The following is a 16734-nucleotide window of genomic DNA, read 5'->3' on the forward strand; positions in this document are numbered from 1 at the left end:
TTGGTTACAAGAAAATTCGTTTGATTATTCAACCAAGCAAAGTATTAATTCCTAACCAAAATTAACTCCTAAAAATAATGATATGTATTTTTATATGTAGATAAAATCACTACTTCTCATTCTTTCTTACACCAGGGCATTTATAGGTTGTTCTAGTCTCTTTACAGTGCATGTTCAAGGGTTGGTGCATAAGGCAGTATTGCTTCACCCTCCTCTCAGCCGGCCTCTCTGACTAACGCATTCCGTCTTTGTTACTGGGCCTCTAAAGGCAGCCCTGACTCTCTAGTGAGTGACTGAGCCTTGAATGTGTGTCCTTTGATATCTTGCCTGTGTTTCGCAGTCTCCCCTCAAACTGTTCATAATCTCACAAGCTGCCTGTATTTGCAGTTGAAGATGAGCAGCCGCCAACGCTGTCACCCAAAAAAAAGCAACGTAATGGGGGTATGAGGAACTCACCCAACTCCTCCCCGAAGCTGATGAGGTAAGCAGATCCCCCAGCATGGTCACCTCCCCAGCTCCATCTCTGGCCTCTCCACCTGCCCAAGCCCAGGCCCAGACCTTCCTCCTCAGTCAGCTCCATGGGGGAGGGGAGAGAGATCGTTAGATGGCTTCGTAAAGGCTGGAGTATTTATTCTGTCAGCTTGACAGCAGTTAATGATAGAGCTGAAAAAATTCTGTCACGAAAAACAGTTTGAAAAGCTGTTTGAAAAATACATAGGCTTTAAAGTCTTAGCTGTCACCATGTCCTGTCTGTGTGTAGTTACTAAACAGCAGTGGCACTAATGACACCGGGAACCAATCAGAGGAACTCTGTGGTTAGTTTGCCTGCGGCAAGACTCTTTCTGCTGGAGTCCCTCTGAGGACTGGTTTCTGTACTTAAGGCCATATGTGAGATGTATCATCACAATCAAAAATGAACCTGAAGATTACCTTCCTTTTATCCTGTCGATGAAAATCAAATTTCTGTTAATTGATTTTGACTGAGAAAAAAAAAGTTTAATAATCCATGGGCTTGCCAATGCAAAGTTCAAAAGTAATCCAGTTCTGCTCAGGTTAAAAGCAATATTAATTATGGAACTGGTTGTGCTACCAACCTTCCTTTTTTTCCTTCCTTCCTTCCTTCCTTCCTTCTTTCCTTCCTTCTTCCATACTTCCTTCCTTTCTCCCTCCTTTTTTTCTTTCCCTCACCTTCCTTTTCCTTCCTTCCTTCCTTCCTTCCTTCCTTCCTTTCTCTCTCAGTCTATCTCTCTTTTCCTTTCTCTTTGAGCATTTCTAAACTATGACATCATCTAATAATTAACAAATTAAAACAGAGTCTCAATACAACTCTACAAGTTCCTGTTTGGGCAAATTCTCATGTCACCTTTGTCTCTTTGATTGTTCCCCAGTCCCATCATCTATTTCCTCAAACCTCTTAACTCTCCCACACTTTCATGAGAAGGAATGATTTCAGGTCCTGGAGATAGTTCGAAGGGTAAAGGCTTTGCTCTACAAACTTAAGACCTGAGTTTGAGACCCATGGTCCACGGGTTCTGGGGGGGAGCCAGGTGCAGAGGCTCATGGGTAATACTAAAACTGGAGAGAAAGAGACAGGTGGTTTCTTGAGGCTTGCTGGCCAGCCACACTGGACTACTTGGTTAGTTGTAAGCCAGAGAACTCTAAGTGAGAGACCTTGTCTCAAAAGAAAAGGTGGATAGTGCCTGAGGAATGAAGTTGTGCTCTGGGGTGTGTGTGTGTGTGTGTGTGTGTGTGTGTGTGTGTGTGTGCGCGCGCGCGCATTCGCATGTGTTCTACAGAGAGGGGGAGGAAAGGGACTGAGATTTCAGAACTGTACTGCTCACCTTCTGGAAATCCCTGCCTTTCTGACATTGCTTTCCTCTTCCATTGCCAAGGACCCCTCTCCTTTAGTTTCCTGACATGCACTTCTCCACCGTGTGCCTGCCTCACCTCTGTCCACCTATCTGAGTCATAGATTGGGACTTGTCTTTCAGGGATGGGGACGTGGATTCCCAGTGGCAGATCCACCTGGCCCTTTCTCTCTCTCTTGTCATGTGTGCCCCTCTCTGCTCCGTGAAAGGCTTCCTTCAGTGTCCTAAGCCTCCTCTGTGCAGCCTTGCTGGGACTCTGCTGATTTACACGCATGTTTACAGTTTACTACGAGAAGGAATAAAACGCACCAGCTGCCAAGCCACTGGGTTTTATGACGCCAGTTGTCAGCCTAGCATTCAAGTCCTATTTACTCACCTTTAGGTAATCGGCTTATCTAATGCTAATAGTTTTCTCCATTTAAAGGAGAGAAAAGCCCAAGTGCTTTCTTTTGCCTAAATTTAGAGAAGCAAATAAATAAATAAAGAGGAATCTGAAAAATGTGAAACCTTGGGAGCCCAATTCCCTGTCCCTGTTTGCTATGTAAAGTATGACTCGTCGCTTTGATCTTGAGCAATAATAATTCTGAGGAGTTACACTGTTTTCATATGCTTCAAAGCTGTGTCAAAGTTTTGCTGCTTAAGGGTACTTCTTTATTCTGTTGGCTCTTGGGTACCAAATGACAGGTCTCCTGTAAGAGGTGGAGGCTTTTTTAAGTCGTAGCCTTCAGCAAAACATCAAATTACCAAATCCAGGGTAACATACTTCTACACAAATGCCTTTCCTGTAGATATATTATAGCATATATATTAAATACTTTAGTGTTACGTGCTACATTTTATGTGCAATAGAAAGTGATGGTTTGAAGTAGCCTTGGGGGGACTTTTTTCCATAAGCAGAGAAAGCTAGTGTATACCATATCAAGTATGGTTTTTACAGGACTTTTTGCCCGAAGGCCTTTGTAAATAAGTAATGATCAACAGATTGGCTGTGGGTTTTTGAAAAGCATGCCCATGTCAGTTTGCATGATGGGGGAGAATTTTCAAAGTGGATCTTGCTTTCATTGCCTGCCTGAGAGGGGCTGAGGGAGACAGCCATCCCAGGCCAGAGCTGTCTTCTTCGTAGTACATCAGAATAGCTAAATGGGGGTCAGGTGGCGAGCCAAAACTTGCCAAGCTACAAAACCCAGGCTTCTTCTGTCGGTGCCTATGGACTGCCCATCCCTCCAAAGTCACCATCATCGGATGCCTTATCTCACCTGTGCAATGGCCTCCATCAGAGCTTCCCTGGGAGAGCCATGCAAGTCAGGACACTCCTCTTTGTCTTTTTTCTCCCAGGTGACATTCTCCAGCTAATTTCAGAGAAGCAGGGACAGGGCCTCTGCTGGGTTCTCCATTTTCCTTCACATCCAGTCTAGCGATAAAGGACCCAGCCACGGGGCCTCCTACTTGGCCTTTGCACTGTCAGTGAGGCCCCTGGTTCCTGTGCTTTCCAGATCCCTGTTGCTGCTGCACACCCAGCTCCTTCCTGCTTCCTCCTATCTCCTCAAACACCCCCTTTTTACTCTTCAGAAGATGGGACTCGCCGGTCCCATTCCTCATGAACCCTCCCCCACCCCAGATCCATAAAGAAGCTAATGACTTAGTTGAAGTGGACTTTCTGGAGTTCCGTGCCTCACTTTTGAGCAGAATCAATCATTGTGAGTATGGGCAGGTTTTAGTGGCCTATGGGTGGTGATACGAGAAACTCAGAGCCCAGAATGGCCTGTGATGGTCTGTAATTTACCACCCTGCGCTTCGACAAATAAAACAGGCCCCTGAGTGAGGACGTCCTCCAAATCATGTGCCAGCAGGAAATGTGGGGACTCTGCACTAATGGCCCCATCTCCCATTTGTTCTGGTGTCAGGCTCACCCTGACGACTCAGTGCCACTTCATTCTCTGTGTGATCATTACCTGAACAGCCTTGTTTTTGTTGTGTGTTTGTGTGTCTGGATTTGGAGGTAGTAGATACTTTAGTCAGCCTGGCAGAGGCAGCCCCATCGCCAGCCCTGGCACTGAGGCTGGATATGCATTGACAGACAATCTTTGACACTGTACCCACTGAGAAGAGAGTCACGGTGTCCCTGAGTCTCTGTCTCTGTCTCTGTCTCTCTCTCTCTCTCTCTCTCTCTCTCTCTCTCTCTCTCTCTCTCCCTTCTTTGCTGGTTTCTTAATCTGGAGTTAGTGGAAGAACGTCTCCCAGTCTCTACGCAGACACCACACCTGCTGCCTAGTTCTCCCTCCCCAGTGGATCTCTGCTTTGGCGTGTAACTATGTCTCTCCTCAGCCGTAAGTCCCCACAGGGCAAGAATTTGATGAAAGCTGTCTAGAAAGTTAGGAAAGCAAGTTCCAATCTGCTGCCCGCCGTGTGATGAGCGGTTAAAGCGAACTGACGTGAATCTAACCTCCCTGTGCTCCCTGCCCAGGAATCTCAAAGCGAATCACCCTGAGTTTGTCCACAGCCATATTGGAGGGTTTGTTTTCTCAAGTGCTTTCTCAGATGATGACAATCTGTACCTGGGCTCTCACACGTGTTCTGAAATGGAATCCCAGATGGCTGTGCGTGCCTCAGGTGCCGGTTCACAAAACAGATTAACTCTCATTGCACAGATGTTCCCTGAGGGCTTACTGTGTTGCACATGTTGTGGGAAGTCGTTGAGAGATCTCAAGTATGGTGTGGTAGAGGGGAATCCAGTCTTCAAAGTGAGACAGGGAAGCCCACACTGCACAGTCGAGTAAGGGTTTATAGCGCCTGTGAACATGGAAATGCTGCTGTCCTTCTGAGCGGCTGTGGCTGATTTGTGAAGGAGGTCCCATTTGCCATCGTTATAGGAGAGTCTCTACTGATGTCGCTACCACCTCTGGCTCATGGTTGCCTGAGCATTATTTCCAGAGTGTTGTGCATGTAAACTCATTGATAACTGGAGCTCTCTTAGCAAGTGTATGTTCCCCATATGACAAATGAAGAAGCTTGGGCATAGAGAGGTGAAGTCCATCACATCTGGGGAAGTCTCACATCTTAGAAAAATGGAGGAAAGAGTTGTTGCCCTTAGACCATTGTACATGGCATATTATGATGACACTGAAGGGTCCGTGGAGTAACATCACTGGAGTTGAAAATGTGTATCTATTCTAGCTTCCCAGTCACAGAGGATCTTGCCTGTTGTAAGCATCAGGAAACTCTTGCAGGTTTTGGAGGCACTGGTACCCTAAGTTGGGTGTGGAAGGATCATTGTTAATGGCATGAGGGTGGCCATGGAGTCCCCCATCAGGACCTTTCTGCACTTGTAAATGTGGAGATGTGTAGGAGGGAGCCCACCCAACCTCAGCCTCTGTCATGGTTTTCTGAGTACCAAGGTCTCAGTTTAGGTCACGTGGTATTTCTGACATCAGTTTTGCAATCTGAGCAAGGCAGAGAAGCATAAAAATGAAATGAAGATTTCTGTGGGATGTGTCAGGCAGACAATTAATACAGAGATATCTCTTGCCCAGGCTAGCACAGATAATTAATGATGCCCCAAACAGAGACATTGAGCTCTTAGAAGAACACTTCACGTCGTGAGACCCGGAAGCATTAGCCCCCAGTTTCCTGAGAAGGAAGGGAATAGGATTTGAGGGAGCAGACTGTTCTCTTGGGCACTGGCTGATCAGTAGGTGAAATGAACATCTGCTTGTTAAGTCGTATCTCCTCTCTTTTGACTCATACCTTTCATGGGGACCTTTTGTTCGGACTTCTCATACCAGACCCTGCCAGTGAGACAGATTCTAATAATAGGAAATGGAAAGTTGGCCTGAAGCCCACTCAGGGTTGCAGACAGAATGCCACTCTCACAGCTTTTCCACTGGGCAGAGAAAGAAGGAAGGCAGGAGACAGGTTAGCTAAGTAAATCCATCTCCTAACGCACAAGCTAACAGCTTGTGACAGTCCCCCATGGGACCAGAGAATGAAAACATCATGGGTGTCATAATTCCAGGGTTTGGAGGGACTTGACACAGGAAGCAGGACAAGTTAGTGCTCAGCTGGAGGGCATTGTCCTTTCACTTCAGAGGCCTCATATAGAACCAAGGACCATGTCCACTCCCTGAGACATTTCTTCAGCATAACAGCAGTAACCTCTGTTTTGCACTGAGGAGGACACCTAATAAGTGATACTGTGTTAGGGGGAGATGGGAAACACTGATACAGTTAGAACCAGGAAAGCTGAGAGGGTCCCATGTTTACACAGGGTGGCTGGAGCATGGTGTGAAAGTTTTGTTTAGGTGGCTCCATGGTTGGCTGTCTGGAAGAGAGCAGTGGCTGAGTCCTAGAAGGCCACATCTCAGAGGCAATGCTGGCTGTCAAGAGGGTAGACGCAGAGTAGAAGGATTCTGGCAGGTACCAGGCCGTAAAGTTCAGTATCTTCACAACAGAATAGAAAATATTACTTACCAGGAGCCAAAAGGCACTCAGGAGTGGGACGTATCTGCCCAGAACCATCTTCTTACTAGAACCAATGCAAGAAGAGAAACTTGAAGCGATGGGCCCCACCTTTCAGAAGTATTCATGTTTTACAGCAGAGCCTGAATAGTTCCTTCATTAATAACATCTGTCTGGACCACTAAGGACGTCACACCTGGTTCCTCCCTGCTGAGTACTTAGGGCAGCTGGCTCCAGGCAAACTCCAGGCAGCCTTGATTGCTTAAAGACATACTTTATAGTCTTCCTTCCCACCATGATGCCCTTCTTAATGGCATATAGCCTGTCTTAACTCAAATACACTATTTGTGAAAAATATTAGAAAAGACCAGAAAAAGTCATCAAAAGAGAACAAAAGAAATGGGCTCCTGCTGGGTATACATTCTGGACTGCATAATAGGTCTAGTGATGTTCAGAGACAAGAGCTCTTTGACTGGTTCTTACTATAATCCTGGTTGCTTATTGAGCATTCGCTGTCATACTGGTCTCTGAAAAATGCACGGGGGAGAAAATGCAAGATCCAAGTCTTCCCAACGCTTACCATTTAATGAATGAGACAGACACACAGATTCTTGTCTCCCAAGGAACAACTCATACTTCTATAGGAAAAGAGTCACAGAAGTCACTGAAACCAAGGATGAACTATGTTAGCCGAAAGATGAAGTCTAAGAAACACTCGGCACAACATCTGATAGCACAGATGTTCCTTGTGAGGGGTTGTACTCACATTTCACCCCGCTGCTGCCCATTGCTGGGAGCCCGCTGCAGGATGGGGTCAGCCTCTGTCTGTGGGGGATGGTCGTGATGATGGAAAAGGCCTTACCTGTGATGAAACGTTGAAGTGGGGAGAAGGGTGAAATTCTGAAGCCACCTAGCCGCTTCCTTCTTTCTGGACATTGTTGGGCTTCTTGTGTTTTAATGTAAGTTTCTGAAGCCACCTAGCCGCTTCCTTCTTTCTGGACATTGTTGGGCTTCTTGTGTTTTAATGTAAGTTTCTGAAGCCACCTAGCCGCTTCCTTCTTTCTGGACGTTGTTGGGCTTCTTGTGTTTTAATGTAAGTTTCTGAAGCCACCTAGCCGCTTCCTTCTTTCTGGACGTTGTTGGGCTTCTTGTGTTTTAATGTAAGTTTCTGAAGCCACCTAGCCGCTTCCTTCTTTCTGGACATTGTTGGGCTTCTTGTGTTTTAATGTAAGTTTCTGAAGCCACCTAGCCGCTTCCTTCTTTCTGGACATTGTTGGGCTTCTTGTGTTTTAATGTAAGTTTCTGAAGCCCAGTGTTGAACTCGAAGCCACACAGTAAACTGGGATTTGCTATATTCAGCTGTAAGGGGAACTCTACTCTTTATAATATAATTCGACTTTCTCACAGCAGGTTTGCTTGGAAAGGGATTTGCGATTTAGCTTCAGGCTCTTGTCTTCAAGGCAAGCTTTTTGTGTCTCTGCTGCGGCAGGGCATTTAGTTCACTTCCTGAGATTAATTGATGGCAAGTGGCATTCCTTGCTCTGCACACCCTCCAAACAAAGATCTTTTATTCTCCTCTTGAAGTCAGGCATACTTAATTTCTAGTTGTGGACATCAGAGGTAGGAATTGAGAGGCAAGGAGCAAAGAGAAAAAAAGGAAAAAAACAAAACAAAACAAAGCCTAGCTCACTGGGGCTGCTGTGTTATAAATAGTGGGCATTCCTAAACCAGCCTTCAGATCTCTGGCACATGACAAAGACTCACACAAGCCTTAATTGATTTTTGAGCCACTCCTTAGCACATTGTCTTGACAAGGGCTCACAGGGGTAATTTTCTACTGAGTATTCATGCAAGCTGTGCACTTCATACATACCCTTGATGTTGTTTGCCCTCTCGTTACAGCTTAGGGCATTGTGGCTTGGGCTGCAGGGGAGCAGAAATAAGACACAGCTGCCTCCTGCAGGGGGGGAAGAGGGGAGCCCAGCAGGACTGGCTTCCGGTCAGTCAGACCTCCTCTTTCAAAGCCTTGTTTCCCTCTTTCTCACAGTGCCACTGAAGCTATGCTGCTGCCGCCCCCCCCCCCCCCCCCCCGCCATGCACATAGGTTGTTGGTAACAGAAAATGCCCATGAGTGTTAGTTTGATGGGCACGTGACAAAATGTGGGGGGAAATTTTAGCATGGTAACATTTGTAAGGTTTCAATTTATGGGAACTCTGTCATGGAGTAGGATAGCCAACAGAAGTAGTCCTATATCTTTCTCGTTGGCTTTTCCACTCTGCCTTCTTCCTTTTGGTCATATCAGATGCACCAAAGCAGGACTAGAGTCTTCGCCAGCAGTAAAGAACAGCGGGGATGGTAGCAGTAAACACTTGTTTCAGCCCATCTGCTGAGTTGTTCGCTACATGTGTGACGTGGCTTTGCTTGTGTATGCCCAAGGTTGAATCTATTGCATAATAATGATATCTAACACTCCCCGTTTTACTGATTGAAAAGCTGAAGCAGGGTACAACTTGGCAAGTATGAGGCAGGCCAGGATTTGAAGACATGCACTTTTGCCTCTGTGCTTAGGCTCCTTACCCACTGTGTGAATTGCCTCTGAGGAAATAGGAGGTTTCCCGCCTTTATTGGTATCAATCCCTAAACACCATTGGTGAAACTACACTTTTAGGTCAATTGAGCGGACTCACTAGTGAACAAACTTCCTCTTCTCTCTAGGGTTAGGCTGTCATTTGTAATGTACCCCAATGCAGGTTAAAGTTCAATAAACATTACTACTCAAGTAGAGTCGAGTAATTAGGGGCAGAAAGTTTCTTTCTCAAAGTTCTAGTGGCTAAAAGTTCAAGGTCAAGCCTTCACAAGGATTGCTTCTTTTTGAGTTCCTGGAGAAGGAACTGATTTAGCCTCTCTTCACAATCTGCTGATCTCTCTCCTTCTCCAATACTTTATTGTGGCTTTTGTTCTGTCGATGTCTGAGTCTAAAATTTCACTCTTGGTATATTAAAAAAAAAATCAAGTGATGACCCATCCCAGTGATCTTTCTTACTTTTATAAATAGCATAACTCAAAATCTGGTCATATTCTGGGGTACTGAGGGTGAAGATCTTAACATACAAATGGCACACCTGTGCACAGCAGTGAGCTTGCAGCTGCAGCTCACTTCCACTTTCTGTCCCTTTAAAATAAGACAAAGGCTCTGGCACGTCTTAAGTGACAAATGTGCCTTGTATTAATTAAAGAGCTTTCTAGAAGAGTTGTGAATTGCTGTGTAGGTTGGAAATTTCATTCCATGAAAGGGGCTAGTATTTAGTGTTGGTCATCAGCTTCACTAGGTATCGGAGCTTATTGAATTTATTGAAGGTCTTTACAAGTACCCGTGATCATTATCCTGCAAGCTGAAGATGCTGGAATGCCTTGCTCAGAGAGGCTTCCCATGAACCTCCTTTCACATGTGTAGCAACCTGCCTGGTTCCTCCTGATCTACCTGGACCACAGTGTTGGCTGGTATGCTTAATGGCATAAACACAGGCTGTCTTCCAGAAGAACATTTGTAGAATCCCTGACCCTGAAGACACCCACCATTGAAAGACAGACACTTGAAATTGCTAGAGGGACCCACATGGTAAAGAAACCCGTCCTGTCTGGCCCAGAATAATCCTATATTCTCATGCCACTGGGATGAATCACACTCCAGTACCACCACCACCACCCCTCCCACCCCCCACCTCACAGCAGAATCCAGGAACCATAGCCTTCAATGGGACTGCAAATCCATCAATCAGTCTTCAGGGCTACTGACCCCACTCTCCAAAACCTTTCTTTACCTATCCACTGCCTGCTAGCCTCTCTCAGCTCAGCAGTGGTCCAATCTCTCCCCAAAGAGAACCTACTGCTTCAAACATGAAGGTCTTCTAGGCTCCCCAGCATTTTTAAGTCACCCCTAAGAGCCCTAGCTCTTGTACCTTGCAAAAAAAACCTCATTTTCAATATTCTATTTTATGTAACATTTTTTCCTTTTTGGAAGCATGCTGCTGGGTCTTCCTGATGTCATGAGTCAGTCTGTTCTTTGGGTCAGTTGGCTCATCCCTCTGTTGACTGCCAGTGCTCGTCTAAGAACATTTCCTACCATGTCTCTCAGGCTTCTGTGGCTTCCGTTAAGCAGCAGAAAATCAGACGTGTCCAACTGCCACTTTTGGTTACCATTTTGTGGCTGCATAGACCTCATTTCTTTGAGTGGATCCTGATGGCTGCTGGTGGAGCAACACTAACTCACTTTTCACAGCTTGTCAGATATTCCTATGACCCTTGTCTTAGGGGTCAACTGTTGCTTTGTTGTTCCCCCTCCTAACTTCCCTGATACTAACCAATGTGGAACAAACAGGTTGTTTCTTAAAGCCTTCATAGCCACATTGTCTTGCATGCTAATTTACTATAGCACACACCCTAGTGTACCATGACCTTTGACCTATGTTTTCTCCCTGCTACATGTGAACCTTCCTTTGACATTGTTACATCCTCCTTTGCTGGCTTAGAATAGGGATCTCATGCTTATTGATAATTTTACTGATTAAAGAGACCAAAGTTGGAACTTCAGGTGCCTTGTCTGTTCTCCAAAGTAAATATCTGCATTCAGGGAGATGACTTTTCTCTTCTTTTCTTTCTTTATTTTTTTTTCTTTCGTGTGTGTGTGTATGTGTGTTCATGTTCATGTTTCTCAGATCAGACCCTTTGAGGGACATCCTTGGTGAGATCTAGGCCAGACTCAGAGATCTATGTAAGGACAGAGTCTATGTGACGCTCCCCAGAGACTTGCTACATGATTCTGCATGTTAGAGCACAAATCATGGCTTGAAACCCTAGCTGCTTTCCCTAAAGTCCATCCTTAGTTAGTTTATAATTAACTTTCATTGTCACATTTTTTTCTTTCAGTGATGGGCAGTTGTCCATCCATTTTTCTCCTTTCTACCATGGTTACAGGCCATTCTTACCCAGATACACCTTCAAGAATGAACCTATTGTTCCAAGCCAAAACACATCAACCTCTCTCCCAGGGCATTTTTTTTTTCAATGAATTTTTGCCTCCCTATTATATCTACAGCTTACCTGGGAATATGTGAATATGGTACTGGCTATCTTTTAAGACCTAAATGCACTAGAAGTGGGTCCCAGGCATTTGAAATCTAAGATAATACCCTCTTTCCCACCAACAATAAGGACAAAAGAATATGAACTTGACTCCATCTTCAGTGCAGGTTTAAGATTCTCTTGCAACCCAAAACAAGTTCTTCAAGGGTTAAAAAAAGACTACTTTCTCAACCCTCTTCTTTATGGTAGCTTTTGTCCACCCGCCAATGACAGATGCTGGATATCTATGGAACTATTCAAGATTTCTCAAAGGTGAATAAGAAAGCCCCTCATGTACTAAAGTGTGTGTGTGTGTGTGTGTGTGTGTGTGTGTTTTGTGTGAATGTGTATGCAAATGTTGGGGGTGGTTACCCCTGTGCATGCATGTGGCGGGTAGAGCTTGAGGCCATATGTCTGCCTTTATTGCTGTCCACTTTTGTCTTTGATACAGGTCTCTCCAGAAATCTCACCAACTAGGCTGTGCTGGCTGGCCTGTTAGCTCTCTGGATCCTTTTGTCTTCTCCCTTCATTTCTGGGGAAGCAGTCATGAGCCACAGTTCTATAGGTGCCAGGACTCTGAAGCTAGGTCCTTATGCTTGTACAGCAAGCTCTTTACCCACTAACCACCACCTCTTTGTCTCCAGACCATCAAATGATGCTTTCATCATGTTCTGTGACCCATTCAAATCAGTTTTTGAATCAATAGTTGCCTCTTTTTAGCATTTATGTTTTTTAATTTTATTTACTTTGTATGTATGGGGGGGGGTGGGCATGGGTGTATTCATGGTGTGTGGGTGTGGAAACACAAACGCCAGTGTGTGTGGCAGTCAGAGGACAACCGCATGGAGTCGTTTCCCTCTATACACCTTACACGGCTTCCAGGGATCACACTCAAGTGTCAAGACTTATACAGCCAGCACCTTTACCAATGATCAATCTTACTGACCCTTATTTTAGCACTTTTGGACACAGCTTTGTATGTGAGAGGTGTCCTGGTACTCTATGGCCCCTGAAGACCTCTCAGCAACTGGGCCACTGAGATGCTACTCCGAATTGGGTTGTTCTGTTCCTTTAAAGATCAGATGTGACAGTTCCTGCAGTCATCTAGCATGCTCCTTGAAGATGACTCCACAGGATCTCATCACATGGTATTTGTCATTTGCTGTGGCCTTAAAGCAAATCGCCGAGAATGAAAACACACACCGAGTTTCTATCTTTGTGTGTGGAAGGCATACTAGACAGGCCATGCTAGAGATCCAAAGGCTTAAATTTGTCATTAAACAAGATTAGAGCGATTGCTGCTCTAACCTCTATGGTCAGAGCACAGAGATGAGAAACACGAGGCATGTCTTGGAAAGAAATATAAAAGCTTAAATAAATACTATTCTTTAATGTTTGAAATAGATCATTTTAAAGGTAGCATCATGTCACTATACCATTTTGAAATTTGAATCTGTTTCTGTGTTCGGTTGAAGTTTGCTTAAGGATAATTTCGTTGCAGGATAGATCTTCCTAGGATAATATCTTAATTTTATGTGGTTTGTTGTTGCAGATGCCAACAAGAGCTTCCCACACGCTCAGTGGCTGACCATATCAAAAATAGAGCCACAGATGATGACTATAGCCTGAGCTGGAGGGCTTGTTTACTATACTGTGTGCATGGTAGAGCTGCCTGATTTCATTGTGATTCCTAAGGTTGTCAGTTAGACCCTGCCAATTCACTGGAGGGGCAGCCTCTATACAGCCATTCTTCCAGAAGGAGTGGATGTAGTCTTGAGAGTATGAAACGAGTTTATTAAGATGCATCAGAGCTTGAGGCTCTCATCCAAGGAATGTTACATTGGGAATTGAAGGTGGGGATGCAGAGCCCTGTCATTGGACAGTTAAGCACAAATACAGTTGTCAAGGCAAGGAGAGAGGGTGTTGTTTAGTATTGAAATCATGTATTCCAGATGTGGACATTTGGTAGTCAATCTGCTCTGAAGTGACACGCTGTTGAATCTTTAAAGGCCTTCAGCTGGGGAGAGCGAAATCTGATTGGGCAAATTGCTAAAATATTTAAAGTGCAGCCTGTTAAAGCTTTTACTGCGAAGAGCATCGTGTCAGAAGTTGTAGTCAGAAAGAGCGAGTAATTGGCTTTCCATCCTGATGCCAGTCAGCCAGCGCGATGCTCTATTCCTATTCCTTCCTCTTCATTGCCAATGCTAATAGCAACTCTTTGGGGTGTGAGTGTGTGAGTGTGTGTGTGCGTGTGTGCATGTGTGTGTGTGCTGGGGAAAGTGGATAGCTAGTAAAACGAGACAACAAGGAATGAGATAATCATAAAAAGTGAAGCTAAGCCCACAAAGTGGCATGAAGCGCATTTACAAAATAGGCAGGAGAAAGGCAGAATTACTACCTGACATAGTCAAGTGCCATCCATAGGAGTGTGTGGTCTGGGCAGCTGCCTTTCAGGAAACATGCTCTGCAGGAGAGAAGGAAGATGGCCATTGGTGACAGTCACTTTCTCGGCATCTGTCATCTCCTCCGAGATGTAACCCAGGGACCCTTTGCATTTATTATTTATCGCATTTTCCACTTAGGTTTTCCTGCCTTTTCTCCCCAGGCATGACCCCTTGTTAATCCCTGGCAATGATCAGATTGACAACATGGACTCCAATGTGAAAAAGTACGACTCCACCGGGATGTTTCACTGGTGTGCACCCAAGGAGATCGAGAAAGTCATCCTGGTGAGTAAGGGGATGTGGACTGGGTGTCCTTCCCCTTTGCCTGGCTTGATGACTTTTGCTCAGAGTAGATTTCCTGACTGAGTAGCAGAGTCCACTGTAACTTGTACTAGCTATCTTTGATAACTAAAATTCTGAGCAAAGATAGAGGTGACTAGATCTCGAATCAGAACTTAAGCTTAGAGGAGAATTTTATTAATTTTTCTCTCAAGAGCAGACATTTCAGTCTCTACATTTTCATCAGGACAATAGTAGTGGTTATGTCCTGTCACAAGGTCTCACGGGAGGTGGGATGCGTGCTCGCCATCTGGTAGTTGCATGGCCTTGGGCCGGTTGTCGGACAGTGCATTAATCACATTACATGCGAGGAGAAGGATGGGAACTGCTCTAGCTTCATGACTGTGAAAGTCCACAGAGGCACTGTCTTTCTTCCCTCTTGCTAGTGTCGTGATTATTCTGGTAATATTAACTGCATTATTTTCTGTTATAAGAAAGTTTTGGATTCTTTTGGTATATGTATATTCATGCGTGCTCTTGGTGTGTGTGTGGTTGCACATGTGCACACACATGTTCCAGAGACCAATATCAGGTACATTTCTCAACCATTCTCTACTTTCTCTCTCCCTGGACCTGGAGCTCAGCGATTCAGCTTGACTGGAGGGCCAGTGGTTCTCTGGGCATCCTGCCTCCACCTCCCTTGCACTAGAATTTTGAGCATGCTCCACTACATCCAGGTTTTTCTTTTAAATTATTTTACTTTTGCCGGGCGGTCTTGGCGCACGCCTTTAATCCCAGCACTTGTGAGGCAGAGGCAGGCGGATCTCTGAGTTCGAGGCCAGCCTGGTCTACAAGAGCTAGTTCCAGGACAGGAACCAAAAGCTACGGAGAAACCCTGTCTCAAAAAATCCAATAAATAAATAAATAAATAAATAATTTTATTTTTTTAAACTTTTATTTTACATTCTAACTCAGTTTTTTTGTTCCCCCTCCCATCTACTCCTCCCAATGGGTAAGGACTCCAATCAGGAGTAAACAAAGTCTGGGACATTAAGTTGGGACTGGGCTAGGCCCCTTCCTGCTTCTGTTGAGGCTGAACCTGGCATCCCACTATAGGGAATGGGCTCTAACAAGCTAGCTCAAGCACCAGGGATAGATCCTGGTCCTACTGCCAGGGACCCCTCGATAATCTGAGCTTCATGACTATCTCCCACATACGGAGGGCCCAGTTTAGTCCCACAGAGGCTCTACAGAGTTGGTCTAGAGTTCATAAGTTTCCGTGAGCTTGGTTCAACTGTCTCCAGCTTTTGATTTTTAATGTGGGTACCAGTAATCAAACTCAGACTCTCAAGCTTATGTGGCAATTAACTTTATCAACCAAACCATCTTCCCAGACCTACAGTAATGTTTCTTAACTAACATGTTTTCGGTCCTTAGCACATGATACAGATAGGCAAGTGCATTTGCTGAGGATGCCATTGCCAGACCATGGTCCACCATACAGATCTCAGAGTACTGCTTCAGGAATTGCTTGCAAACATCTCTAGAAATAGCAGGCTTCTCTGTTCTGTCCCAGGAACATTAGCACAGAGAGAAATCCATTGTACTCTTTTTTGTTTGTCCTGTTAATAACTTTAGGTTTTAATGTCTACATTGGTTTTCCTAGAGTTTATTGTTTTGCTAATCCATGAAATATGGGTTGCTAGTCAGGAAGGCCAGTCAGATGGGGCTCTTTTCCCCTTGTACCTCCAATCCCCAGACAGCTGTGGGCCTACTCCATATTCAACTAGGAAAATCCTATCATTTTTCAATTTTAGGACCACCCTTCCTTAGCAAGGACTATTCCAGTTGCTTAAAATTGTTTTGTGTGCTAATCCACTAGATTTCCTCCACTGTATTTTAACTAATGTGTGTGTTTTCGAATGAATTGTAAAAGAGCATTGTGAGCCAATATAGCATTGCGCTGGAGGTTCTCAGAGTTGTGAAAACTGAAGACTACAGTACATGAAGTCAAATGCTCAGCTAACAGCCTCTGCTGATTTGCCAGAAGGGGAGAGTGTTCTAACCACTTAGATTCTTTGTGGTTGGTCACCTATGGCTTAATCATATGCTGTGTGCTTCACCTGGGTCCAGAATGATCTACAGAAAGTGTGCTAATTGACATGTGATCAGTATCCCCTTATAGAAGGAAAGAATTTAGGGAGGACAAATTCATCTAAAAAAACCCAGCATCACTTGAAGAAGCATTGATGCAAACACACCATGTGTTTGGTACCATTCTTGTTCTGATGGTGTGCAGAACTTTCATTCTAGTGAAGCAGAGGGAAGGCCAGTGGGGAGGTGAGTGAGTCCATGAGAACAAGTTAGATATGAGCGAGGGCTTGGTGAAGCAAATAAAGCAGAATCTTGGGAAGGACAGAGTCCAGAGGTGCTACTAATCAGTAGGATCCAAGAAACCCTCTCTGTAGTAATGAGTAGATGGAATTTTCATCCAGTGTGTGGATGAGAAGAATGGGATGCAGCCCTTGTGTGAAGATGCTAATACAAGCCGTTTATCCTGAGTGCA

The 16734-nt window shown here is 44.9% G+C and overlaps 1 protein-coding gene across 30 annotated transcripts in view; it reads left to right on the forward strand.

Moving 5' to 3' along the window:
* Positions 1 to 16734, forward strand: part of Kcnma1 (potassium calcium-activated channel subfamily M alpha 1) — a 729767-nt gene that overhangs the window by 624993 nt on the left and 88040 nt on the right. For all 30 annotated transcript variants that reach the window (XM_041633822.1, XM_041633823.1, XM_041633826.1 and 27 more), the window contains 2 exons: positions 388 to 481; positions 14051 to 14174. In XM_041633822.1, coding sequence (XP_041489756.1) covers positions 388 to 481; positions 14051 to 14174 — 218 coding nt within the window. The remainder of the gene's footprint in view (positions 1 to 387; positions 482 to 14050; positions 14175 to 16734) is intronic.

Source organism: Microtus oregoni, unplaced genomic scaffold, assembly GCF_018167655.1.
Source record: "Microtus oregoni isolate MIOR12 unplaced genomic scaffold, Mior012 000045F_ref0000178, whole genome shotgun sequence".
NCBI classification, from domain to species: Eukaryota; Metazoa; Chordata; class Mammalia; order Rodentia; family Cricetidae; genus Microtus; species Microtus oregoni.